This window comes from Triticum dicoccoides, chromosome 6B (assembly GCF_002162155.2).
Source record: "Triticum dicoccoides isolate Atlit2015 ecotype Zavitan chromosome 6B, WEW_v2.0, whole genome shotgun sequence".
NCBI classification, from domain to species: domain Eukaryota; kingdom Viridiplantae; phylum Streptophyta; class Magnoliopsida; order Poales; family Poaceae; genus Triticum; species Triticum dicoccoides.
The window spans coordinates 704,898,982-704,910,576 of NC_041391.1; the positions used below are offsets into that span (position 1 = coordinate 704,898,982).

General features: G+C 45.0%; 1 protein-coding gene across 1 annotated transcript; it reads right to left on the reverse strand.

Annotated features, from left to right (window-relative positions):
* Positions 1-8,343: 8,343 nt before the first annotated feature.
* On the reverse strand, positions 8,344-10,750 carry LOC119324720. Its single transcript, XM_037598493.1, has 3 exons — positions 10,237-10,750; positions 9,230-10,138; positions 8,344-9,093 (listed from the first exon to the last, which is right to left on the reverse strand). The coding sequence occupies exons 1-3, from the start codon at positions 10,267-10,269 to the stop codon at positions 8,584-8,586; spliced, it is 1,452 nt and encodes a 483-aa protein (XP_037454390.1). The 5' UTR covers positions 10,270-10,750; the 3' UTR covers positions 8,344-8,583.
* Between the last annotated feature and the right edge of the window lie 845 nt (positions 10,751-11,595).

The following is an 11,595-nucleotide window of genomic DNA, read 5'->3' on the forward strand; positions in this document are numbered from 1 at the left end:
CATGTCAAACCTCTAACCATCCTTTCCTAGCAAACCGTTGATTGGCTATGTTACCGCTTTGCTCAGCCCCTCTTATAGCGTTGTTAGTTGCAGGTGAAGATGAAGTTTGTTCCTTGTTGGAACATGGAGATGTTGTTCCTTGTTGGAACATGTTTACTTGTTGGGATATCACAATATCTATTGTTTAATTAATGCATCTATATACTTGGTAAAGGGTGGAAGACTCGGCCTTATGCCTGGTGTTTTGTTCCACTCTTGCCACCCTAGTTTCCGTCATACCGGTGTTATGTTCCTTGATTTCGCGTTCCTTACACGGTTGGGTGATTTATGGGACCCCCTTGACAGTTCGCTTTGAATAAGACTCCTCCAGCAAGGCCCAACTTTGGTTTTACCATTTGCCACCTAAGCCTTTTTCCCCCGGGTTTTCGCGAGCCCGAGGGTCATCTTTATTTTAACCCCCCCGGACCAGTGCTCCTTCGAGTGCTGGCCCGAACCGAGCCGCCTGCGGGGCCACCTTGGGGAAACTCGAGGCCTGGTTTTACTCGTAGCCTGTCTCATCCGGATGTGCCCTGAGAACGAGATATGTGCAGCTCCTATCGGGATTTGTTGGCACAATCGGGTGGCTTTGCTGGTCTTGTTTTATTGTTGTCGAAATGTCTTGTAGTCCGGGATTCCGAGACTGATCGGGTCTTCCCGGTAGAAGGAATATCCTTCCTTGACCGTGAGAGCTTATAATGGGCTAAGTTGGGACACCCCTGCAGGGTATTATCTTTCGAAAGCCGTGCCCGCGGTTATGAGGCAGATGGGAATTTGTTAATGTCCGGTTGTAGAAAACCCGAAGTTGACCTTGATTAAAACACATCAACCGCGTGTGTAACCGTGATGGTCTCTTCTCGGCGGAGTTCGGGAAGTGAACACGGTGTTGGAGTTATGTTTGACGTAAGTAGTTCAGGATCACTTCTTGATCGCTACTAGCTTCACGACCGTGCCTTGCTTCCCCTCTCGCTCTCTTTTGTGAATGTAGCCACCATATATGCTAGTCGCTTGCTGCAGCTCCACCTCACAACTCTGTCCTTCCTATAAGCTTAAATAGTCTTGATCTCGCGGGTGTGAGATTGCTGAGTCCCCGTGACTCACAGATTCTACCAAAACAGTTGCAGGTGCCGACGATGTCAGTGCAGATGACGCAACCGAGCTCAAGTGGGAGTTCGACGAGGAACGTGGTCGTTACTATGTGTCTTTTCCTGATGATCAGTAGTGGAGCCCGGTTGGGACGATCGGGGATCTGTGTAGCATTTGGGGTAGTCTTCTTTTATTTTGGTTCCGTAGTCGGACCTTGAGTGTAATCTGGATGATGGATGTTTATTTATGTATTGTGTGAAGTGGCGACTGTAAGCCAACTATGTATCTCTTTCCCTTATGTATTACATGGTTTGTGTGAAGATTTCCCTTATTACATGGTATGCCTCTAAGTCGTGCTTTGACACGTGGGAGATATAGCCGCATCGAGGGCGTTACAGATGACTACTTGATAGTTTAGTGCACCAGCTTAACGTCATAGAATCGGGACTTCAAAGACATTTTGAACGTCATCATGGGCCATAAGAGATGTTCCAGGAGTTGAAGTTAATATTTCATGCAAATACCCGAGTTGAGAGATATGAAGTCTCCAACAAGTTGTGTAGCTAAAAGATGGAGGTGAATTGCTCAACTAAGTGAGCATGTGCTCAGATTGTCTGGGTACTACAATCGCTTGAATCAAGTGGGAGTTAATCTTCCAGATAAGATACTGATTGACAGAGTTCTCTAGTCACCATCAGAAAGTTAGTAGAACTTCATGATGAACTATAGTATGCAAAGGATGACGAAAACGATTCCCAAGCTCTTCGCGATGTTGAAATCAACGAAGGTAGAAATTAAGAAAGAGCATCAAGTGTTGATGATTGACAAGACCACTAGTTTCAAGAAAAGGGCAAAGGGAAAGAAAGGGAACTTCAAGTAGAATGACAAGCAAGTTGTCACTCCCGCGAAGAAGCCCAAAGCTGGACCAAAGTCTGAAATTGAGTGCTTACACTGCAAAGGAAATGGTCACTGGAAACGGTAATGCCCTGAATATTTGGTGGATAAGAAGGATGGCAAAGTGAACAAGGGTATATTTGATATACAGGTTATTGATGTGTGCCTTACTAGTGTTTATAGTAGCCCCTGAGTATTTGATACTTGTTCGGTTGCTAAGATTAGTAACTCGAAACAGGAGTTACATAATAAAAAGAGACTAGTTGAGGGGAAGTGACGATGAGTGTTGGAAGTAGTTCCAAGATTGATATGATCATCATCACACACTCCCTATACTTTCGGTATTAGTGTTAAACCTAAATAAATGTTATTTGGCGTTTGCGTTGAGCATGAATATGATTTGATCATGTTTATTGCAATATGGTTATTCATTTAAAGTCAGAGAATAATTGTTGTTCTGTTTACATGAATAAAACCTTCAATGGTCATACACCCAATGAAAATAGTTTGTTGGATCTCGATCATAGTGATACACATATTCATAATATTGATGCCAAAAGATGCAAAGTAAATAATGATAGTGCAACTTATTTGAGGAACTGCCGTTTGGGTCATATCGGTGTAAAGCGCCTGAAGAAACTCCTTAAAGATGGATTTTCGAAATCACTTGGTTATGAATCATTTGGTGCTTGTGAACCGTGCCTTTTGGGCAAGATGACTAAAACTCCGTTCTCCAGAACAATGGAACGAGCTACTGACTTGTTGGAAATAATACATACTGATGTATGCAGACCAATGAGTATTAAGGCTCGTGGCGGGTATCATTATTTTCTGACCTTCACAGATGATTTGAGAAGATATGGGTATATCTACTTGATGAAACATAAGTCTGAAATAGTTGAAAGGTTCAAAGAATTTCAGAGTGAAGTGGATAATCATCGTAACAAGAAAATAAAGTTTCTGCGATCTGATCGTGGAGATGAATATTTGAGTTACGAGTTTGGCCTTCAGTTAAAAAAATGTGGAATAGTTTCACAAACTCATGCCACCTGGAACACCACAGCGTAATGGTGTGTCCGAACGTCGTAATCGTACTTTACTAGATATGGTGTGATCAATGATGTCTCTTGCCGATTTACCAATATCGTTTTAGGGTTATGCATTAGAGATAGCTGCATTCACGTAAAATAGGGCACCATCAAAATCCTTTGAGACGACGCCTTATTAACTGTGGTTTGACAAGAAACCAAAGTTGTCGTTTCTTAAAGTTTGGAGTTGCGATGCTTATGTGAAAAGGTTTCAACCTGATAAGCTCGAACCCAAATCGGAGAAATGCCTCTTCATAGGATACCCAAAGGAGACTGTTGGGTACACCTTCTAATCACAGATCCGAAGGCAAAATATTCGTTGCTAAGAATGGATCCTTTTTAGAGAAGGAGTTTCTCTCAAAAGAAGTGAGTGGGAGAAAAATAGAACTTGATGAGGTAATAGTACCTTCTCCCGAATTGGAAAATAATTCATCACTGAAATCAGTTCCGGTGATGCCTACACCAATTAGTGAGGAAGCTAATGATGATGATCATGAAACTTCGGATCAAGTTACTACAGAACCTCGTAGGCCTTCCAAAGTACGGCAGCTTCCACCGCTGTCTTATGCGGCAAATAACCACCTAGGGAGTAGAAGTTTCTTATTTCGGTCTTTTTTTTGCCTAGTTGTCTCTATTTCGATTGCATTCTTTCCTATTTCGCTAGGTGATACCATTTCTTCTGGAAGTTCGTTCTGAACTCCGCACCAGAGTGGTACGGTAATCCTGTTCTGGAAGTCATGTTACTAGACCATGATAAACCTACGAACTATGAGGAAGCGATGATGAGCCCGGATTCCGCGAAATGGCTGGAGGCCATGAAATCTGAGAAAGGATCCATGTATAAGAACAAAGTGTGGACTTTGGTGGACTTGCCCGATGATCAGCAAGCCATAAAAAATAAATGGATCTTCAAGAGGAAGACGGACGTTGATAGTAGTATTACTATCTACAAAGCTCGACTTGTCGCAAAAAGGTTTTCGACAAGTTCAAGGTGTTGACTACAATGAGATTTTATCAACTGTAGCGATGCTTAAGTCTGTCCGAATCATGTTAGCAATTGCCACATTTTATGAAATCTGGCAAATGGATGTCAAAACTGCATTCCTTAATGATTTTCTTAAAGAAGAGTTGTATATGATACAACCAGAAGGTTTTTTCAATCCTAAAGGTGCTAAAAAAATGTGCAAGCTCCAGCGATCCATCTATGGACTGGTGCAAGCATCTCGGAGTTGGAATATACGCTTTGATAAGTTGATCAAAGCATATGGTTTTATACAGACTTTCGAAGAAGCCTGTATTTACAAGAAAGTGAGTGGGAGCTCTGTAACATTTCTAAAACTATATGTAGATGACATATTGTTAATTGGAAATGATATAGAAATTCTGGATAGCATAAAAGGATACTTGAATAAGAGTTTTTCAAAGAAAGAGCTCAGTAAAGCTACTTACATATTGAGCATCAAGATCTATCAAGATAGATCAAGACGCTTGATAAGATTTTCAATTAGTACATACCTTGACAAAGATTTTGAAGTAGTTCAAAGTGGAACAGTCAAAGAAAGAGTTCTTGCCTGTGTTGCAAAGGTGTGAAATTGAGTAAGACTCAAATCCCGACCACGACAGAAAATAGAAAGAGAATGAAAGTCATTCCCTATGCCTCAGTCATAGGTTCTATAAAAGTATGCCATGCTATGGAACAGACCTATTGTATACCCTGACCTGGTTTGGCAAGGGAGTACAATAGTGATCTAGGAGTAGATCACTGGACTTGGTCAAAATTATCCTTAGTGGAATAAGGATATGTTTCTCGATTATGGAGGTGACAAGAGGTTCGTCATAAAGGGTTACGTCGATGCAAGTTTTGACACTGATCCAGATGACTCTAAGTATCAATCTGGATAAATATTGAAAGTGGGAGCAATTAGCTAGAGTAGCTCCGTGCAGAGCATTGTAGACATAGAATATTTGCAAAATACATACGGCTCTGAATGTGATAGACCCGTTGACTAAACTTCTCTCATGAGCAAAACATGATCACACCTTAGTACTCTTTGGGTGTTAATCACATATCGATGTGAACCAGATTATTGACTCTAGTAAACCCTTTGGGCGTTGGTCACATGACGATGTGAACTATGGGTGTTAATCACATGCAGATGTGAATATTAGTGTTAAATCACATGGTGATCTGAAATAGATTATTGACTCTAGTGCAAGTGGGAGACTGAAGGAAATATGCCCTAGAGGCAATAATAAAGTTATTATTTATTTCCTTATTTCATGATAAATGTTTATTATTCATGCTATAATTGTATTAACCGGAAACATGATACATGTGTGAATACATAGACAAACAGAGTGTCACTAGTATGCCTCTACTTGACTAGCTCGTTAATCGAAGATGGTTATCTTTCCTAGCCATAGACAAAGAATTGTCATTTGATTAACGGGATCACATCATTAGGAGAATGATGTGATTGACTTGACCCATTCCGTTAGCTTAGCACTTGATCGTTTAGTATGTTGCTATTGCTTTCTTCATGACTTACACATGTTCCTACAACTATGAGATTATGCAACTCCCGTTTACCGGAGGAACACTTTGTGTGCTACCAAACGTCACAACGTAACTGGGTGATTACAAAGGAGCTCTACAGGTGTCTCCGAAGGTACATGTTGAGTTGGCGTATTTCGAGATTAGGATTTGTCACTCCGATTGTCGGAGAGGTATCTCTGGGCCCTCTCGGTAATGCACATCACTATAAGCCTTGCAAGCAATGTAGCTAATGAGTTAGTTGCGGGATGATGCATTACATAACGAGTAAAGAGACTTGCTGGTAACGAGATTGAACTAGGTATTGAGATACCGACGATCGAATCTCGGGCAAGTAACATACCGATGACAAAGGGAACAACGTATGTTGTTATGCGGTTTGACCGATAAAGATCTTCGTAGAATATGTGGGAGCCAATATGAGCATCCAGGTTCCGCTATTGGTTATTGACCGGAGACGTGTCTCGGTCATGTCTACATAGTTCTCGAACCCGTAGGGTCCGCACGCTTAAAGTTAGATGACGGTTATATTATGAGTTTATATGTTTTGATGTACCGAAGATAGTTCGGAGTCCCGGATGTGATCACAGACATGACGAGGAGTCTCGAAATGGTCGAGAGATGAAGATTGATATATTGGACGACTATATTCAAACACCAGAATGGTTCCGGGGGTTATCGGATGTATACCGGAGTACCGGGGGGTTACCGGAACCCCCCGGGGGGTTAGTGGGCCACATGGGCACAAAGTGGAGCAGAGGAGGGGCGGCCAGGGCAGGCCGCGCGCCCCCTCTCCCTCTAGTCCGAATAGGACAAGGAGGGGGCGGCGCCCCCCTTTCCTTCCTCTCCTCTCTCCCTTCCTTCCACCTCTCCTACTTGGACAAGGAAAGGAGGGAGTCCTACTCCCGGTGGGAGTAGGACTCCTCCCTGGCGCGCCTCCTCCTGGCCGGCCTCCCCTCCCCCTTGCTCCTTTATATACGGGGGCGGGGGGGCACCTCTAGACACAACAATTGGTCCTTGAGATCTATTAGCCGTGTGCGGTGCCCCCCTCCACCATATTCCACCACGATAATATCGTAGCGGTGCTTAGGCGAAGCCCTGCGTCGGTAGAGCATCATCATCATCACCACGCCGTCGTGCTGACGGAACTCTCCCTCGAAGCTCGGCTGGATCGGAGTTCGAGGGACGTCATCGAGCTGAACGTGTGCTGAACTCGGAGATGCCGTGCGTTCGGTACTTGATCGGTCGGATCGTGAAGACGTACGACTACATCAACCGCGTTGTGCTAATGCTTCCGCTTTCGGTCTACGAGGGTACGTGGACGACACTCTCCCCTCTCGTTGCTATGCATCACCATGATCTTGCGTGTGCGTAGGAAATTTTTTGAAATTACTACGTTCCCCAACAAGGAGCAGGGGAGAGAGATGAACAGTCGGACCTCCAAATGAGGAAGCGGGGTCCTCTCTGCAAATATGACGCCGCCTCGCATCCACACGTGCCGCTCACGTGCCGGCCAGGAGTTTTTGTGCAAAAATGATTCCCGCACAAACCAGCCTCAGCTGAGTCAGCGTTTCACGTAGCTGTTTTTTACTAAACTGAGCGCGCTTAACAAGTTGATGTAGCCGCTTTACGGAGATGCGAGAATATGGACTAAAGTGAGCATCAGGGACAAGTTTGTGTACCATTGATGCAATTTGCTCATCATAACTCACACGTACACCGGATATTTGAGGATCTCCTTTGGAGATGGCCTAAGTGGCTAACCTCACATCATGTCAGATAAATCTTTGGTCAAAACCCAAGTGCAGAGGACACCCAGCACGTCTAACTCCTCAAACACACCAGGGTGATCCTTCTCGTTTTTCTCCCTAACCCTAGGCCACTAGGGAAAACTCTCCCTTCCAGGCTTCATTGGCGAGTCCGTGGATTCGCCTCCCCTTTGCCTTCCGCTACGGCAGCCATTGGTGGGGAGGGGAATGTCGGTGCCTTCGCTCAAGTTAGTAATTTAGGTTAGGTGCGGCGCTTGGGTGGATGTTGGTGTGTCTTCTCTGAGTTTGTCCTCCAAACTCCAATTCTCCTCGAGTTCGTCTATCTGAATGTAGTCGACGAAGCTTCGGCGTAGATCCCCGCGGCAGTGAAGGATTTCTCATCATGTGGTGAGATTTGGTGTCACGTGCTTCAGATCTATGCGGGTTTAACGGCAATCACTGCTGCTCCTGGGCACTGGTCCTTATATCCACGTGCATGAAGACTTCACGGGTGTCATCGACAAGGTCAAGCCGGCTCTGACAGGGGAGCGACGACAATGGCTCGCGGCTTGTTCTGACGGTAGCAATGGTTATTCGGCTATTTTAAAATCTTAATGTCATTATTATTATGTCTGAGATGCTTTGTATTTTCGGTGAACTTTTATAATACATCTGATGCTTTTCATAATTCAAAAAAAAACTGCAGAGGATGATGATGAACTGATCGATTCGGCAAATCTACAGAGCCGCTCCCCAATGGAGCACAGCTGCATCATTGCGCTGGAGATGGCCGCTCGGGACGGAACACTACTCTCACGGCGATCTCCTCGCCGCTACTACGGCCAGGGACGCTGCCGTTGTTTGTCAGCAAAGCTTGTGTTTGTGCGTCCATGGTAAACAGAGTGCCGTGGCTCTCATATATACAAGATAGAAAAAATAACAGAGCATCATTCATAGTACTGAATATTCACTGAATTCAACATAAGCACAAGCACGTACAGCAATGCCACAACATAGATGTGCTTATTTTAGCCATTTCATTGGCCAAAATAGCTGAATGAGTTGCTCCAACAAATTGGTAGCCGAGAAACATTTTTGCAGACAAACAATAGCATTGACATTGACATAGTCTTTGAGATTGGGGAGTCCTTCCAACGAATTCATCTTCAACTCGACCTCATGAGCGGAAGTGAATATCAGGACAAGCCGTCGCCGATGCTGTTGTCATCTTCTTCCTCAACAAATCCACCTCCTCACTGGTCCGTGGATAACTCGAAGGACGAACAGCCGCGTGAGGAAACTTTTCGAAACAAAATGGGCACACCTTCCTCTCGTGCAGGGATACCTCCCTGATGTTCGCAGCAGCTTGAATGACGCGTCTAATGTATCCGATGAAATTGTCATCGGACTGGAAGCCGTAGATAGTTAGCCTTGCCAGATTGTTCTGCTTAAAATGAGGATCAGATGGTTCCCACTTCACATCCGCTTTCATGCGACTCTTTTGTGACTCCTTTTGGCACTTGTGATCCCATACTGTGATGGAAAGCTCCTCTAGGTATGGTGCAGCTTCAAGAAGGAACATTGTCCAAGCAATATCACATTCTTCAGGAAGATTGTCCAAATCCACAAGCCGCAGTTTGGCGAGCACAGGAGCAAGCACTTTTGAGCGTTCTGGTTGAACCCAAATCTGGGATAGACAAAACAAATTAGAAGTGATAATGTGTTTGCATCATCAAGTTATGCGTAACTAAATTACTACCATCTGATATATGCATCACATACACAATTAATGAGTATGGGATAGAGGTGATTAGAGTGAGCACCTTTTCACTTCGAAACTCCAGATACAGATGGCTTAAAGTGGGGGCATTAGCAAGCAGCTTGCTTAGGTTGAGGGTCTTGCCTGAAATATTTGCATTAGCAAGACTGAGCTTCCAAAGCTGAGGGACAGTGCCAAGAACCAAGGGATTTTCATCACAAGGCCAATTATTATAGGTCATCTCTTGGAGCTTTGGTAGAAAGTCAAGCACCACTGTTTTAAACTCCCCATAGGTGATAACAAGCTCAACAAGTTGAGCGTGTTGTACATGCAGCACGGAACGGACCCCCGCATCACACTCAAAGAAAGACAGGGACTGGAGCCGCTTGCAGGTGCTAAGAATATTGGGTATGTCCGATTCACCAAACCTCATATTCTGCAGTTGCAGCCGTGTGAGACCAGCAAATGCTTCTGGACAATCTTTTAGAAAATCATTGAACTGCTTAGCGAAGATCGGGAAATGTTCCCCTGTGCAATTAAATGAATCCCTCAGTGTCAGGATTTCAAACTCGGCCGCATCTAGTTTCTGAGTCGCCATAGCGAGCGCAACAGCTTTGCCGATGGGGAGACCGCGAGGACTCAAGAAGAATTTGACCTTCAGCTTGCGAACGGTGATCTGTGGAGACCTTGTACTAAGGATGTTTGCTGTCACGTTGGCCACAAAGCCGTTCATTCGCACCAAATCGCGAGGGCTGAGATCGATGACAATCTGCGAGAGCATACCGGGCAGCTTCTGCATTTGCTTCGAGAGGATGCAGGTTTTGACAGCATCAAGCGTGCCCACCCTCTCGAGGATGTTGTGCAGCACGTCATTGGGCAGCTTGCTTAGCATGTCATCGTTGGGCAGCTTGCCTAGCATGTCATCGTTGGGCAGCTTGCCTAGCATGTCATCATTGCCAGCTGCTTTCTTCGACTGCAATTAACCAGGGGGAAATTAGTCATCCGTGATGGACTGATGGTTCGATGCTCATCAAGGAAAAAATTATACAATTAACAAAACACAAGACTCACATCACGGCGGCGGCGACCCCTATTGAACTTCATGGTAACCAGATCCAAAAAACAGGACAACGTCGGCAAACTTGCGTCGATAAACAAACAAAACGCAAGAAATCTTATATTCTTGAAATTATGCTCCTTTCGTGTCCGACGATCGACGACGCCCGAGCTGAGCTTATTATAGCCTCCTCCGATCCTCCTCCTAGAAGAGGAGACAGAGACGGAGGAGGTTTTCTAATCTTATTGAAGCTAGTGTAGAATTCGGAAACCGACTGATTCACTGTTATTTCACAAGAGGCAGACATATATAAAAGTAGCTCCTTTTGCTCATACACAAACCGAAATCGATCCCTTCCTTCCTCGAATCCGACTACAGAACGAAATTGGCACCTGCCCCTTCCTTCTTCGGATCCGACTGCAGAATGGATTTGATCTCCTTCATCTAGAGCATCCGGAGGGACTTGGGTAAGGCAACTAAGGGCGGGGAGGACAGTGGCGGTCGCCGCCGCCGCCGGTGGATGGGTGGAGGGTGGGTGGGGAATTGGAGAGCGTTTAGGGCAGACGACGCACGCGGAAGGGCAATATCTCTCTTTTTTTTTTAAGCGAAGGCAATATCTCTCCTGTGGTTTTTTTTTAGGTGAACTAGGGATTTTATTCCAAAGATAACACAGAAGGAATACAAGTGATGTTCGGTAGGATCCCTAGCCACAAGCGGCGGCAGGGAGAGCTGAAGCAGCCTTTGCAATGGCATGAGCTTCAGCATTGGCCTCCCTGCACTCATATCTAAAACTAGCACTCACAAAATCTTTCATAGACTCCCTAATTTCACTAATAACTACAGCATAAGATGATAGCACATCTCCCCTGATGTCCGAGACCACTTGCATACAATCAGAACCTATGATCACATGTGGGAGATTGAGGTCCTTTGCCAGAGCTAATGCCTCGCTGCACGCAAGTGCTTCCAGATTCGCTGCATCAACCAAACCATCAAAAGTGACAGCCGAGGAGCCCAAATACCTCCCTTCTTTGTCCCTGCTTATCGCCGAGACTGCACCCCTTTTGCCGTTCCGCGAGATTGCACCATCCACATTGATTTTAACTGCCTCCCCCTCCGGCGCCTTCCACCTGTGGGATCGCTGCTGCGGTGGCCGTCCAGCAGCATGTTTGCTCATGGAGACAATGTCAAGATCCTCTAGGTACCTGTTGATAAAACACATAGTGGACAAGGGGCTTTGAAATTCTTCTTCATGGATCGCTTTCCTCCTTGCCCACCAAATGGCCCACATGGTGACCAAAACTTTTGCCAACTCCTTCTGTTCCACTGTATCAAACAGCCAAAAGAGCCACAATCTGGGATCATCGGATTGA

Excerpts from the sequence above, each read along its gene's own strand:
- LOC119324720 (XM_037598493.1), bottom strand. The coding sequence starts at position 10,269 with ATGAAGTTCAATAGGGGTCGCCGCCGCCGTGAT. Across the intron at positions 10,139-10,236 it reads GGGGTCGCCGCCGCCGTGAT|TCGAAGAAAGCAGCTGGCAA; the intron begins GTGAGTCTTGTG and ends GGTTAATTGCAG. Across the intron at positions 9,094-9,229 it reads TGGAGTTTCGAAGTGAAAAG|ATTTGGGTTCAACCAGAACG; the intron begins GTGCTCACTCTA and ends TGTCTATCCCAG.